The sequence below is a fragment of the Myotis lucifugus genome, unplaced genomic scaffold, assembly GCF_000147115.1.
Source record: "Myotis lucifugus unplaced genomic scaffold, Myoluc2.0 scaffold_29, whole genome shotgun sequence".
In the NCBI taxonomy this organism is placed as follows: domain Eukaryota; kingdom Metazoa; phylum Chordata; class Mammalia; order Chiroptera; family Vespertilionidae; genus Myotis; species Myotis lucifugus.
Window position 1 is genome coordinate 4,454,085 of NW_005871077.1, and position 17,040 is coordinate 4,471,124.

Sequence of the window (17,040 nt, forward strand, 5' to 3'; positions counted from 1 at the left end):
GCCCGCCTGAAAACAGCCCTCAGCCCCTCATCCAGGCTGGCCAGGCACCCCAATGAGGACCCCCACTCTGAAGGGGGTGTGGGCAGCCTGAAAACAGCCATTAGCCCCTCATCCAGGCTGGCCAGGCACCCAGGTGGGGACCCCCACCCTGAAGGGGGTGCGGGCAGCATGAAAACAGCCATCAGCCCCTCATCCAGACTGGCCAGGACCCCCAGTAGGGACCCACACACTGAAGGGGCTGTGGCCAGCCTGAAAACGGCCCTCAGCCCCTCACCCAGGCTGGCCAGGCACCCCAGCGGGACCCCCACCCTAATCCGGGACACCATTCAGGGCAAACCAGCCAGCCCCCACCCATGCACCAGGCCTCTATCCTATATAGTAAAAGGGTAATATGCAAACTGACCCTAACAGCAGAAAGACTGGGAATGACTGGTCACTATGACACACATTGACCACCAGGGGGCAGATGCTTAATGCAGGAGCTGCCCTCTGGTGGTCAGTGTGCTCCCACATGGGGGAGCTCTGCTCAGCCACAAGCCAGGCTGATGGCTGCCAGTACAGCGGTGGTGGTGGGAGCCTCTCCTGCCTCCTCAGCAGTGCTAAGGATGTCCAACTGCAGCTTAGGTCTGCTCCCTGCTGGCAAGTGGACATCCCCCAAGGGCTGCCAGACTGCCAGAGGGATGTCTGATTGCCAACTTAGGCCCAATCCCCTGGGGAGCAGGCCTCAGCCAGCAGGTGGTTATCCCCCGAGGGGTCCCAGACTGAGAGAGGGCACAGGGCAGGCTGAGGGACCCCCCCCCCCGAGTGCAGAAATTTTTGTGCACTGGGCCTCTAGTCTTTTCATAAGTCTCTTGGACATCTGTATGCCCACTTTAGAGAAGTGTCTATACAGGTCCTTTGCCCATTTTTAAATTGGATTGCTTGTCTTCCTTTTGTTAAGTTGTATGAGTTCCTTATATACAATTTACAATAGCTAAGATCTGGAAACAGCCCAAGTTCCCATCAGTAGATGAGTGGATAAAAGAGTTGTGATACATTTTAGAGAGGAAGGGAGAGGAGGAGAGAGATGGAAAAAAAAAACACAAAGAAATAGATATTCTATGTTCATGGATTGGAAGAATCAATATACTTAAAATATCCATATTATCCAAAGCAATATACAGATGTAATGTAATCCCCCATCAAAATCCCAAAGGAATTTTAAAGAGAAATAGAGCAAAAAATCATCAGATTTGTATGGAATAACAAAAGACCCTAAATAGCCAAAACTATCCTGAAAAAAAGAAGAATGAAGTAGGAGGTATCACACCCCCTGATTTCAAATTATTATTGCTTTTGTTATGATTAATTCTCACCCAAGGATACATTTCCATTGATTTTTTTATCTTTATTGTTGAGCGTATTACAGATACCCCTCCCCCAATTTTTCCCCTTTGCCACGACCACCCAGTTACTGCCCCACCCCAGGCCTTTGCCACTTGATTGTCTGTGTAGCAGTGGCAGGCCCATACATACATGGATGTTGGTTTGCAGAAGTGGGGATGGATGCACCTGTCTGTGGCCTTGGGGTGCTGGTTCAGGGCTGTTTCCTGCAGACTCCTCTAAAACAGCACACGGTCCAATCTTAAGCACCAAGAAATGCCCAGCTGAGCAGCATGCAGAGATAGCTACCAGCTCCTCTGCCAGGAGCAACAGAACACATTCCAGGATTTCCCACACCAACAGACAGATGCCCAACACACACACCCACACACACTCTCCCTGAACATACTCACCCTCTAACACTCTCACCCTCACTCCAGTCCTGCATGTTATCAGGCAGGCAGGCAGGTGAGTGGTTAGAAGCCAGCGGTCCCAGATTGCAAGGGGGATCCCAGATTGGAGAGGGTGCAGGCGGGCTGAGGGACTGCCCCCCCATCCCATGCATGAATTTCGTGCACCAGGCCTCTAGTCAATGATAAGAGAGAATCATTGATTGGTTGCTTCCTGCACATCCCACACTGAGAACTGAGCCTTCAGCCAGGCTTGTGCCCTGACAGGGAGTCAACCATGACCTCCTGGTTCATAGATTGATGCTCAACTGCTGAGCCATGCTGGCTGGGCTAGACAACCAATTTTAATAATCAAAAGACACATTTGACTTCTAGCCATGTCCACCAAATGGTAATCGGTAGTTTCCTGTGTCAGTTAAGGGTTTTATTATTATTACTAGAGGCCTCTTTGCACAAAATTAATGCCCTAGGGGGGTCCTTCAGCCCAGCCTGTGCCCTCTTGCAGTCCGGGACCCCTCGCTCCTTACCGCCTTCCTGCTCGCTGCTCCTTAGCACTGCCACAGAGGTGGGAGTGCTTGCCAGCCATGAGCTCAGCTTCTGGCTGAGCGGTGCACCCCTATGGGAGTGCACTGACCACCAGGGGGCAGCTCCTGCATTGAGCATCTGCCCCCTGGTGGTTAGTGCACATCATAGCAACTGGTCATTCTGGTCATCTGCCATTAAGGTCGCTTAGGCTTTTATTATATACACTAGAGGTCCGGTGCACAAAAATTTGTGCACTTGGCGGGGAGGGGGGTCCCCCAGCCCGGCCTGTGCCTTCTCGCAGTCTGGGACCCCTCGGGAGATAACGACCTGCTGGCTTAGACCTGCTCCCGGGTGGCAGAGGGCACGCTCAATCCCTAGGTGCAGCCCCTGGTCAGGCTCAGAGCAGGGCCGATTGGGGAGTTGGGGCGCCGCCCCCTGTCATGCACAGAGCAGGGCGGATTGGGAGGTCGATGCCACCCTCAGTCACGCTCAGGGTAGGGCCAATTGGGGAGTTGGGGCACCGCCCCGTCACACTCAAGGCAGGGTTGATGGGGAGGTTGCGGCGCCACCCCCTGTCACGCACAGCAGGGCCGATCAGGGGTTTGGGGCGCTGCCCCCTGTCACTCACAGAGTAGGGCAGATCAGGGCGTTGGGGCACTGCACCCTGTCACACTCAGAGCAGGGCCAATGGGGAGGTTATGGCTCTACCTTGTCACACACAGAGCAAGGCCCGTGGAGGGGGGTTGGGGCGCCACCCTGTCAAACACAGAACCGCAGGGGGATCAGGGGCCTGGGGGAGCTCCCCCCTATCAGGCACAGAGCAGGGCTGATCAGGGGGTTGGGGTGCCTCCCCCTTTCACGAACAGAGCAGGGCAGATAGGGAGGTTGTGGCCCCGCCCCCTGTCACACACAGAGCCGCAGGGCGATCAGGGGGTTTGGGCGCTGCCCCCTGTCACGCTGATCCCGGTGCCGGGAGCCTCACTGCTCCACTGATCCTGGTGCCGGGAGGCATATTACCCTTTTACTATATAGGATAGAAGCCTGGTGCACGGGTGGGGGCCGGCTGGTTTGCCCTGAAGGGTGTCCTGGATCAGGGTGGGGGTCCCCACTGGGGTGCCTGGCCAGTCTGGGTGAGGGGCTGAGAGCCGTTTTCAGGCTGGTGGGTGACTGAAACTCCCAACTGATCCTTTTTTTCTTTTTTTTTTTTTTCTATTCTGGGCCAGCTTTAGCTCTGAGGCCTCACTGCTGAAAGCAGGTTTCTGGCCTTTACCTTCTTTATTTGATACAATGTTGCGGTCCGGCTGGCTGAAGCCCGGCTGACTGAAAGCCAGTTTCTGGGGTTTTGTTTAGCTTCTATATTTGCAACATAGTTGCTTAGAGTTGCAGCTGAGAGGCCGGCAATCAGGCGGGGAACATTGGAGTTCGCCATCACTGGAGCAAGCAAGCCTCCCTGTTCGCTTCAGTGCATGCCTGCCGGCTGCCATCTTGGATGACAGTTAATTTGCATAAGGATATGCTGATTAGCCAATGGGAAGGGTAGCGGTCGTACGCTAATACCATGTTTCTCTTTTATTAGTGTAGATTGTTGTTTTTTTGTAAGTAGGAGAAACTGACCCTCACTATCTAAAGCAAAATAATTTTTGGACAGGTAACTCAAAGAATTAAAGAAAAATTGAAAACATATTTGGTGAGGGATAGACCTAGGGCAGTTCTTGGAGTCAAAATAATAGAAGTTCATGGACAGACACTACATCTGTCATTTTAGGGAATTTTCAGAGAGGGAGCTTATGGCTATTGCCCCCCTCTCCCCTGCCCCATCCCTTTGTTTACTGGTTTTGGAATTACTCATTTCCATAATAGACAATTCTTAGGTGATTATATCTTACTGACCTTGCTTGGGTCACATGTCAGCAGGAAAATTTGAGATGAGGGAGGTGCAGAACCCTCCTAAAATGTGGTGCTGTTTCTTAATACAAGGGTAAAAGGATACTGGGCACAAATACCTGGTGTTTATTGTACTTGGTAAAGTTTTTCTAATTACTATCTTATCTCTTATTCCAAGTATCAACAAACTTTTACTCTAAAGGGCTAGATAACTATCTTTTGAGGCCACACCATCTCTATTGCAGCTACTCAGATCTGCTTCTGTAGTATGAAGATAATCCCAGACAATACATAAATGAATGAGCAGGGCTGTGTACCAATAAGAACTTATTTACAAAAACAAGCAGCAGGGCAGATTTGGTGTACAATTTGCTGACTCCTTATTAACTCTGTTTCTGCTATCACCTGACTTTCTACTTTAGCTTCCTAATTGGATCTCCTAGAAGCATATGCTGTCACAGGAAAATACTATTGCTTAAAGAAAATTTGTTTTTGCTCTTTCAATTCTGTTTCATTGTCCTTGTCTTTTCCTACTCCAATGTCTGAGATCCTTGATGATTAAAAATTTAGATTAGGCCTGATTTTTTATAGGGCAAGTCAACCTCCCTTGTTTTTTTTAAATAAGAAATTATTTATTATATGTGTATGTAATGAAATACTTCTCAACCCTAAGAAAAGATTAAATACTGCCATTTGCAACCACATGGATGGATCTTGAAAATATTATGCTAAGTGAAATAAGTCAGACAGAAAAAGTTAAGAACCATATGATTTCACTCACATGTGGGATATAAAACTGAAAGCAATAAATGAACAGACAAAAACAAGTGAACAAAAACTCACAGACACAGACAAAAGTATGGTGGTTACCAGCGAGAAGAGGGGATAGTAAAGGGTAAAGGGGGTCAAATATATGGTGGCAGAAGAAGGTTTGACTTTGGGTGGTGGGCACACAATGTAATATACAGATGATATATCATAGAAATATATACTAGAAACCTATACAATTTTATTCACTAATTTCACGCCAATAAATTTAATTTAAAAATAAGATATTTTTTTGGCTTTTGCACTTTTATATAAATTTTAGTGTTAAATGTCAAATTCTATCATTGCACTGAATCTGTACATCAAATTGGAGAGATTTACATCTAGAATATCAAGACACATCTTTTTGTTAGTTATTAAATGTTTCCATTTTTGAAGGTTTTCTTTAATTTTAATGATAAATGCTTATGGTTTTCTTCTTAAGCTTTCACTCATTTTTAATCTTAGGTGCTTCATATTTTTATGCTACTTTAACTGCTATCTCTTAAAAGATATTTTTAACTATTGATAGAGAAGTACAATACTTTTTTTGTATGTTGAATTTGCATCCACAAATCTAGTTACACTGTCATATGATTAGATTTTTATTTCTTACTTATATAATCAAAGCTATAGATAATGATAACCTGACTTTTCTTGCTTTATAACTTAATATTTTCTATTCTTTTTTTTTTATTGCATTGCTACACTGGCTATAATAGTATTGAATAGATGATGAAAGCAGGTATTTTTCATTTTTCCTAATTTTAAGGGGAATCTCTCTCTCTCTCTCTCCCTCTCTCTCTCTTTCTCCCCCCTCATCCTCACCCCTTCCCTACCCTGCTCCTTCTCTCCTTCCCTCCTGTTTATCAAATTAAGGGACTAGTCTTCTTTACATAATGTTCTAAAAATATTTTGTATGCTCCACAAAATTCTTCCAGCCTTTGCCCTCTGCTCAATTACAAATCCACGTCTAAAATGTTTAGTTGTAGCCGAAACCGGTTTGGCTCAGTGGATAGAGCGTCGGCCTGCGGACTGAAAGGTCCCAGGTTTGGTTCTAGTCAAGGGCATTTACCTTGGTTGCAGGCATATCCCCAGTAGGAGATGTGCAGGAGGCAGCTGATCGATGTTTCTAACTCTCTATCTCTCTCCCTTCCTCTCTGTAAAAAAATCAATAAAATACATTTTTTAAAATGTTTAGTTGTATATTATAACAGCACCCCATTTCCAGGTAGAAAAATCTGTATTACTTTATATTGGCTGCTCAATTGGTTGCTTTACTGGTTACTTTAGGGTTGACAGTCTTGTTTTTAATGAATGCAGTCATATTCAAGTGACATTAAATCACTTCACGTACATGAACCTTAAAATAATAGGCTTTCATTTCTCCCTTTCCAGCCTTTGAGCTATTGTTTTCGTACACATCATATGGCTTACTACATATAATATAAATTGCACAACACATTGTTATTAGTTTTTCTGTAAACTATTACCTTTTTAAAAAATTCTTTATTGTTTAAAGTATTACATGAGTCTCCTTTTTTCCCCATTGACCTCTCCCCTGCCACCTCCACCCCCAAGCAGAAGCCCTTTTAAAGAGATTTAAAAAATAAGAAAAACAGTCTTTATATTTACTCATGCAATTATGGTTTCTGGTGCTCATCTTTAATTTCTGTATTTCTTATTTATGTCTGATACCATTTTTCTTCTGCTTAAAGGATTCTTTTATCATTTTCTTTTTTGTTGTGCAGTTTTGCTAGTGATGTATACTTTTAACTCTTTGATTTCTAAAAAACATATTTTATGCCTTCAATTTTGAAAGATATTTCTTTTGGATAATGAATTCTAGGCTGATGTTTTTCTTCCAGTACTTTAAAGATTTTGCCCCTTCCTTCCTTCCTTCCTTCCTTCCTTCCTTCCTTCCTTCCTTCCTTCCTTCCTTCCTTCCTTCCTTCCTTCCTTCCTTTCCTTCCTTTCCTTCCTTTCCTCCTCCCTCCCTCCCTTCCTTTTTTCCTCACTCAAGGATATTTTTCCATTGATTTTTAGGGAGAGTGGAAGAGGGAGGGAAAGACAGAGAAAAACATCAATGTGAGAGAAACACATCAATTCGTTGCCTCCTGCACAGGCCCTGGGAGGAGCCTGCAACCAAATAATGTGCCCTTGACTAGAATAGAACTGAGACCCTTTGGTCCACAGGCTTAGGCTCTATCCACTGAGCAAAACTGGCGAGGGCTACTTGTATTGTTTCTGATAAGAAGAAGTCTTCTTCCGCCGAAACTGGTTTGGCTCAGTGGATAGAGCGTTGGCCTGCGGACTGAAAGGTCCCAGGTTCGATTCCGGTCAAGGGCATGTACCTGGGTTGCGGACACATCCCCAGTGGGAGATGTGCAGGAGGCAGCTGATCGAGGTTTCTGACTCTCTATCCCTCTCCCTTCCTCTCTGTAAGAAATCAATAAAATATATTAAAAAAAAGAAGAAGAAGTCTTTTGTCCTCCTTATTCTTGTATGTAATCTGCTTTTCTCCTCGGTATTCTTTTAAGATTTTACCACTGCTTTTAAATAATTTTATTATGATACTAGTGGCCCAGGGTGGGAACAGGCCTAAACCAGCAGTCGGACATCCCTCTCACAATCTGGGACTGCTGGCTCCTAACCACTTACCTGCCTGCCTGATTGCCCCTAACTGCTTCTGCCTGCCAGCCTGATCACCTCCTAACCACTCCTCTGCTGGCCTGATCACCCACAAGGCTTTTATTAGTATAGATATGACCCTTCACAGAAAATTTCACTAACCCTGCTTTTTATAATAAGGGTTTTATGATTGAATCATTGGGGCTGGACACCAAGATTTCCTTTCTTTGAATAGTGAAGGGAATAATTATCTTGTCTTTAAGTTGCCCTGAACATCAAATGAGATAATGACTTAGAAAGTATAAAAGCACCATATAAAGACAACTGTCTTTTTCATTTACTGAAAAGACAATAAAGTGGTAAAATGAAAAACACTATTTCTATTCTCCCCCTTCCTTCCTTTACAGCCTTTATTTAAACTTTGAAATTCATAAAAATTTCACTCCTATTTTTATTTCTTTACATTCAATATTATTTTATATTAGTTTCAGGTTTTATATTAGTTACAGAATAGAGGTTAGACAATCATATTCTTTACAAAGTGTTCCCCAATATTTCCAGTTCCCACCTGGCATCATACCATCATTACAACACTGTTGACTATATTCCCTATTTAAATGACAATAGGTTTGCAGGTTCCTTCCAATCTTTCTTTTGTGTTTCTCGCCCTTCCTTTTCTTTCTCATTTCTTCACTCATTTTCTTTAAATAGTATTTCAATTGGCCCTCAAAGCTCAGTGAAGGCACTGGGACATGCTTAATCCATTTTTCAGACCAGGAAACTGAGGCCAATTCCAGTTGGCTTTGGAACTAGACTCAGCGCACAGGGAGCCCTCACAACTGCACTCTCCACCTTTCTTAAGGGACAGTCCACGGCCTCGCAGATACAACAAACCTCCCTGTGAGGCTTCTGAGCCTCATTCTCAAGCACCTTTTCATCGTGGATGCTCCACATTCTTTCCTCTCCCCTGTCTCCTGCTCCCATTCTTTACTAACCCCCGCTTCTGAAGAGCACATGGTAGGCTTCGCCCTCACCGCGCAGACGCGTGCCTCCCTCCGTGGGACTGGGTGGGAACTGGGGGTGGGGCGGGAACTGGCTTGCTTTTGGGCCAAGGCGGGAGAGGAGTCCTGGCCTCTCAGGTGCGCAGCCACGGCAAAGCAGGTTAGCACCGGGAGTTTCCCCGAACCTCTGCAGTGGGGTACCTGGCAGTGCGGTGCCCCTCCACTGAGGTGGCATCGCTCCTCAACACCCGCCTCAGGGCTGCGGGTCCGCGCCCCTTCGCCCAGGCACCCTTCCACGCCGCAGTCATTGCCTCTTGTTTCCTGCATCTTTGGGCCACTGCAGAACCTCGCTCTCCTGGGCGAGGCAGATCCCCGCCCACCGGCCCCCTGCCCCAGCCCGAGCCCCCTCCTCTGCACCCCACCTTGGCCCCGCTCTGTGCCCCTTGGGCTGCCTGCCTCCTGGACCGCTGCTTTACTGAAGCTGCCCCTCAGGCGGAGGCTTGTCCATGCGCCTGCAGACCCCCTGGCAGGCTGCGGCTCCAGGCCGGCTGCATCCCGAAAGCTTCCTCCTCCTTCAGGTGCTCTCCTCAGACCCCTGGGAGCTTGGCTCTGGCAGCCCTGTCCTTCCATGGCTTCCTGCAGCCCCTGCTCCACTTTGCTTTCCCTGGCCACCCGCCTGTCAGGACACTGCCAGGGTGCCCTGCTGCAGGCAGCGTGGTCCTGGGGTATGGGGTGGGGGTTTGGGGAGCAGATCCTGTAAAGTTAATAAACCCTAGGTCAGCATTGCGATTTGGCTTCAGGCTGCGGGAGAGTCTGCCTGGGTGGGACGAAATCACGCATAGACCCTGAGTGCCGCCCACCTGTGAACGGTGGTGATGTGATGGCATCCCAGACAAATTTGCATATTCCTCCATTATATATAGAGATATATTGAAGTAGTTGTTTTATATTATTGTGGCTTTGTGAATATATAGTTTTCCTCAAATTTGAAAAGAATTTAGTCATTATTTATTTAAATACTTAATTTTTCCTTACCCCTTCTCTTCATCATGAATTACAATATAAGCACATTAGTTCACTTGAAATTGCCCTACAGCTCACTCATGATCTGTTCATTATTTTTTAGTCTTTTTTCCTTTCATTATTTTAGCATTTTGATTGCCAACATGTATTAGACTTTTCTGAATACTAAGTATATCCAAAGATTCATATTTAAGTTAGAAAATATTATTTGGGGGCCTTAACAATTCTCATTAAGAATTTATTATATTTATTTTTCATATTTTATGAGAAATTGTTATACTTTATGTTTAATTTGTGAGAACTTTATGTTTAATTTGTTGTGAATTTGATATCTGTTGGAAGTTGTGGGCTGAAACAGGAAATAACCACCTAATATTTTAATAGGTCTCCTATATTAAGCACATCTAAAATTTTCAATAATCTAATTGTTTAATTTTTCTCTACTTTCTTGAATAAAATAATCTGGTACTATGTGGTAGTTCAAGAATACTTTAAAACCTGTAGTCAGTAGTGCCATAATATTTGTTTTGAAATGCAAATTTAACCACAGTTGAACAATTTGAGCATAATGTGAATTTTACATTTCCTTTATGCTCATTTTATCTCCAAAAAGTATAGATAAAGGCAGAAAAGAGTATCTATAAGTTACCTTAATTCACCGTGTATATAGTGTACCACACCAGTTCATATCTGGTGTTACGACTTTTCATTTCGTTTCAGATAACCAACCTTCCAACACTGCACAAAAATTCACAAGTTGCAACCTATTCAACACTCACTTCCACAAACTAACTCGTGTCTTTTTCAAGATAAAGAGCTATATTTTTCATAGTACATGTTTTGTAATTATTTAACTGTATAAAACTGTATTATGTTTTTATTAGGTTGTTATTTTTAAAAATGTATCACTGACAATGTTTTTGTGCGCTGTGCACCTAACCCTACTTCCCCATACATCCTGCAGTTTATATTGCATGAGTTTTCAAGGTGAGGTGGTTTTCATGAAGATATATACCATATTATAGAAGAACTGACTATAATTTATCAGGGGAATTTAATTATTTTTATATGTGTTAACTTATATACAACTTACATTATGTAAAACACTATAATAAACATTCTGAATGTATCATTAATTTTTTCCTTTTATTCAGATAATTTTCCTTGAAAAATAGTATAGTGATTCTCAATGTAAAATGGAAATCTTAATAATGTTTATTATCATATATTTTCCTATAATTTATTGTCTCATTAATGTTTTCTGGCTTATATAAAATTACACAGACAACAAAGCCGACATATGATCGAACAAAGAAAACTATGAAAATGGAGAAGAAAAAAGCTAAAGAAAAATCTGAAGATTCAGAATCGTAAGACATAAAGATACAATGCTAATGTTTTCTTTCCTTGTTAATTTACATTTTTATTTTATACAATTTGAGGTAATGTAAACATAACTTATTAATAGGTTTCTTAAAAAAATAACATTAGCAAATATAGTCATGAGCCATATTACAACGTATTGGTCAACAACAGATGACATGGACAGTGGTCTCAAAATATTATAATGGAGCTGAAAAATTCCTATCACGTGGTGACATTGTAGATGTTGTAATGTCATAGTACATCACATTACTCTGTGATGATGCTGGTGTAACAAACCTACTGCACTGCCAATGGTATGAAAATATAGCGTATACAACTTTGTACAGTACATCATACTTGATAATGATAATAAATGACTATGTATTTACAATTTTTATTGTTATTTCAGAGTATACTCTTTCTACTTATAAAAAATGTTTATTGTAAAACAATATGTCATGTTATGCTGGAAGCAACCTCATATATATTCATGTTACTGTGTCTCTTAGTTGCATAATTTTCTCTTCTGCTTTATGTAATCTCATGTTATTTATAAGTTTCATGTAGCATAAGTATCTAATAAAAAAGAAACATGCAAATTAACCATCATTCCACCACTCTGCTACACCCACCAGCAAATCAGGAGCGAGTATGCAAATTAACCCAACTAAGATGGTGGCGGCCATGGAGCTGGAGCAAGCAGGTGGCTTGGGTTGCCTCCAGCGATGGAGGAAGCCAAACTTCCCTCCTGCCCTGGCCAGCCCTGGGCTGCGCTCAAGACTACAAAGTTTTAATTATAGAAGATAAATAAATCTCAGATACCTGCTTCCAGCCCACCCTGGCCTCTTCTCAAGGAGGTGCTGAAAAAAAAAAAAGAAAAAAGAAAAAAAGGAGAGGCTGGGAGCTTGGGTCACCAGGGGACATGGGCAGCCTGAAAATGGCCATCAGCCCCTGACCCAGGCTGGCCAGGCACCCCAGCAGGACCCCCACCCCCCCTGAAGGGGCTGTGGGCAGCCTGAAAATGGCCCTCAGCCCCTCACCCAGGCTGGCCAGACACCCCAATGGGGACCCCCACCTGAAGGGGGTGTGGCCATCCTGAAAACGGCCCTCAGCCCCTCACCCAGACTGGCCAGGCACCCCAGAGGGACCCCCACCCCACACCCTGAAGGGGCTGTGGCCAGCCTGCAAACAGCTATCAGCCCCTCACCCAGGCTGGACAGGCACCCCAGCGGGACCCCACTCTGATCCAAGACACCCTTTAGGGCAAACCAGCTGGCCCCCACACATGCACCAGGCCTCTATCTATACTAATAAAAGGGTAATATGCTAATTAGACTGGGAGATCTTCCAGGAGACCTTCCAGACGTTCTTCTGGACAAAGTCATGGTGGCGGGGCTGAGGTAGAGGCGGTTAGAGGCTAAGAGGGGAGGGCAGTTGTGGGTGACCAGACCAGGATGGGATGGCCATTGTGGGTGATCAGGCTGATGGGGAGCAGGGCCATTGGGGGTAAGCAGACCAGCAGGTGGGCCAGTTGGGGGTGACGCAGGCCATCAGTGGGGGTCAGTTCGAGGTGATCAGGACAGCGGGGGAATCCACAATTTGGAGTGAGCAGGCCAGCAGGGAGGCAGTTGGGGGAGAGCAAACCAGTGGGGAGGGGAGGTGAGGGCGAGAAGGCCAGAAGGGGGGGCAGTTGGGGGGAGCAGGCAGAGTGGTTAGGGACAATCAGGCAGGAAGGCAGGCAGGCAGGTGAGTGGTTATAAGCCAGCAGTCCCAGATTGTGAGAGGGATGTCCAACTGCTGGTTTAGGCCCGATCCCTGTAAACCGGCAGTAGGACATCTTTGAGGGGTCACATATTGGAGAGGGTGCAGGCCAGGCTGAGGGACACCCTCCCCCCCCATGCGCCGGGCCATTAATAGTGTTTATAAAATCTACAGTATTGTACAGTAATGTTCTAGGCCTCATGTTCACTCACCACTCACTCACCTACCCAGAGCAACTTCCAGTTCTCCAAGCTACATTTATGATCAGTGCCCTACACGGGTGTACCATTATAAATTTTTATACTATATTTTTACTGTATCTTTTCTATATTTATCTATATTTAGGTACACAAGTACTATTGTGTTACAACTGTGTACAGTATTCAGCACAGTAACATGCTGTACAGGTCTGTAGCCCAGGAGCAATAGGCTTAGGTGTGTAGGTGGCTATACCATCTATGTTTGTGTCAGTGCATACTCTCTGATGTTTGTACAATAATAAAATCACCTAACAATGGATTTTTCAGAATGTATCCTTATTGTTGGTGAGGCATTACTATATATAGTTTTATAAGCAAATAAGGATATGATTGTGGGAGAAAGCTGAGAAGTGAAGCATGAACTAAAGAGGAGGAGAATGAACCACAAAACATTTAGGAACAGGCAGGCAGGATTAAATTTGTAAATAGTTTTAGGGAAAAGAATTTACATTGTGTTCTTGATGGTTTAGCTAATGATTTGTAATTTGTACATTAACTCCCTAGTCTGGGCTATGATTTTTTATTTTTAACTGAAATTCTTGCTTTTTTAAAAATTATCACCCAAGGATATATTTTTTAAATTGATTTTAGAGAGAGAGGAAGGAAGAAATGGGGAGAGATAGAGAGAAACATTAATGTGAGAGAGAAATATCAATCAGTTGCCTCCCATACATGCCCTGACGGGGATCAAACCCATAACCTTTTAGTGTATGGGAAGACACTCCATCCACCTGAGCCACCCAGCCAGGGCTTTACAGACTTCTTCATTGTACTTATTTTATAAAAACAATTACCTATATTTTAATGTAAATGGATTTCATAAACTGGTCTTATTAAATGAATACCCTCTTTAGTAAAATAAAATAACTTTTGCATTTAAATTGGATTGGTCAAGCCCTGATATAAATATATAGTTTAAAAAGAAATTAAGAATTCCATGTTTATACAGCTCCACAAAATCTATAAAGAAATTCATTGGACAAATGACTTTGATCTTTGACTTAGCAAAGAAAAGATGACCAGAGGAAAAAAAATGGACCAATGTATTTTGAAACTCCTTGCCCTATCTCATCTTTCCATATTTTAATCATAGCAATGAGAAGTTCGTTTGAGAAATGTTATTTTTTATCATTTAACCTATGTGGATTTTATGGCTTTTAAAAATATATAAATTTCTTTTGAAGATATTCATTTTTATAAAGGGTTTAATTAAACATTTAAAAATTAGCTGTGCAATTAAAAAATATCATGATATATTTTAAAACATTTTTAATTACAGGAAAAAGTCTCCAGCCAAAGAGCTTAAAACAGAATTCCTTAAAGCCCAGGTAATACACTCTCTTTATGCCTCTAAATTTGATTAATAAGTGCACTGATAATTATATGTATAGACAGTATTGGTATGCACATGAACATAAGTATGTATGTGTATCTGTGTATATGTGTGTACTGAAGTTCTTTCTAAGATATGTCTTTCTTGTTGGTTGACTCTTCTCAGTAAGTTTCACAAAATAAAATGGTAAGTCTAGGCATGTTTATTGTCAAGGTTATGAAAATTATGGTTTACTCAACCACAGGCAATATCATGGAGGAAAGAATATCATATTGGTAGTCAACAGGGACTTAGTAGTTATGTGACATTGGACAAGTCCCTTTTTTCTGGACCTAAGCAAATATTCATTAACTAGCAGCCCAGTGCACAAAATTCATACACCGGGGACGGGGGAGTTGTCCCTCAGCCCAACCTATGCCCTCCTGCAATCCGGGACCCCTTGGGTATGGTCCCTAGCCTGGCCAGTGATCAGGGCTTATTGGGGCTTTCCTTCCCCCAGCTGCTAGCACTGCCGCTGCCACTGCTTGCCATCTGTGAGGTGCTGCCCCACCTCCCCTGCCACCAGTCGCCTCCTTCTGTGGGTGACAGGCATGGGGTGTAATCACTTGGCTGGCCTGGGACTCCCTTTGTGGGGTGATCAACTGTGAGGCTCTGTGATCAATTTTCTCACAGAGGGAGGCCCCGCCCACCTGGCCGGGGCTCCACAATTGACTGCCATGCAGAGGGTGGCCTGGGCCTCCCTCTTTGGGGTGAACAATCAATCACAGAGCCCCCCAATTGATCACCCCACAGAGGGTGGACTGGGCTTCCTCTGTGGGGCGATTGTGGGGTGATGGCGGGGCCCCCACACCAATAGCCTTGCACCTGCCTTGGCTGGCCTGGTGCCAGTGTGTGTAATAGCTTGGTTGTCCGGAAGGTCATTCTGCTGTTTGGTTTTTCGGTTGATTTGTATATTATGCTTTTATTATTATAGATAATGAAAAGGTTTGCTCTTACAAGATATATCATGTATCTGTTTTTGTCTTTATATATCTACTAGAGGCCTGGTGCACGAAATTAGTGCATAGGGTGGGGGGAGTGGTCCCTCAGCCTGGCCTGCACCCTCTCCAATCCAGGATCCCTCTCACAACCCAGGACCGCTGGCTCCTAACCGCTCACCTGCACACCTACCTGATAGCCCCTAACTGCCTCTGCTTGCCAGCCTGGTCACCCCTAACTGCCCTCCCCTGCTGGCCTGGTCACCCTACCTGCCCTCCTCTACCAGCCTGGTCATCCCTAATTGCCTTCCCCTACCAGCCTGGTGGCCCCTAACTGCCTTCCCCTGCTGGACTGGTCGCGCCTAATTGCCCTCCCCTGCTGACCTTGTTGCCACTAACCACTTCTGCCTCAGCACCTGCCACCGTGGCTTTGTCCAGAAGGACAGTGGATGGATGTCCAGAAGATGACTGGTCGAATGAGCATATTACCTTTTTATTAGTATAGATACTAGTGGCCCAATGCATGAAAATTTGTGCACTTGGGAGGATCGCAGTCTGGGACCCCTCAGGGGATGTCCATCTGCTGGCTTAGGCCCGCTCCCCTGGGGATTGGGCCTAAGCTGGCAGTCAGATATACCTCTGGCAACACAGGAGTGCCTTGGGGATGTCCAACTGACAGACGTCCTTAGCACTGTGGAGGAGGCAGGCGAGGCTCCTGACACCACGACAGGACTTGCAGCCATCAGCCCAGTTTGATGCTGAGCAGAGCTCCCCCTGTGGGATCCCACTGACCACCAGAGGGCAGCTCCTGCATTGAGCATCTGCCTCCTGGTAGTCAGTGCGCGTCATAGTGACCGGTCATTCCCAGTCGTTCAGCTGTTAGGGTTAATTTAAATATTACCCTTTTATTTTATACTAGAGGCCCGGTGCACAAAAATTTGTGCTTTGGCGGGGGGGAGTGTCCCTCAGCCCCACTTGTGCCCTCTCATAGTCTGGGACCCCTCGGGAGATAATGACCTCCTGGCTTAGGCCCGCTCCCGGGTGGCAGAGGGCAGGCCCAATCCCTAGGTGCAGCCTCTGGTTGGGCTCAGAGCAGGGCCGATTGGGGAGTTGGGGCGCCTCCCCGTGTCATGCACAGAGCAGGGCGGATCGGGAGGTTGCGATGCCACCCTCAGTCACACTCAGGGTAGGGGCCGATTGGGGGGGTTGGGGCGCCACCCCCTGTCACACTCTAGGCAGGGTTGATGGGGAGGTTGTGGCGCCACCCCTGTCACATACAGAGCCGGCCGACCAGGGGGTGGGGTGCTGCCCCCTGTCATGCACAGAGCAGGGCCCATCAGGGGGGTTAGGGCTCCATACCCTGTCACACACAGAGTAGGGCCGATCAGGGTGTTGGGGAGCTCCCCCCTGTCATGAACAGAGCAGGGCCGATCAGGGGGTTGGGGAGCTCCCCCCTGTCACGCACAGAGTAGGGCCGATAGAGGAGTTGGGGCACTACCCCCTGTCACACTCAGGGCAGGGCCGATGGGGAGGTTGCGACTCCACCCTGTCACACACAGAGCAGGGCCCATGGGGGGGTTGGGCGCCACACCCTGTCACACACAGAGCAGGGCCGATCAGGAGGTTGGGAGCTCCCCCTATCAGGCACAGAGCAGGGCCGATCAGGGGTGGGGCATCCTTCCCCTGTCATGACCAGAGCAG

At 45.4% G+C, this 17,040-nt stretch overlaps 1 protein-coding gene across 1 annotated transcript in view; it reads left to right on the forward strand.

Moving 5' to 3' along the window:
• Positions 1-17,040, forward strand: part of CCDC7 (coiled-coil domain containing 7) — a 172,791-nt gene that overhangs the window by 130,343 nt on the left and 25,408 nt on the right. Inside the window, exons 12-13 of the mRNA XM_006086710.3 lie at positions 10,928-11,013; positions 14,309-14,357. Of these exons, the coding sequence (XP_006086772.1) occupies positions 10,928-11,013; positions 14,309-14,357 (135 nt within the window). The remainder of the gene's footprint in view (positions 1-10,927; positions 11,014-14,308; positions 14,358-17,040) is intronic.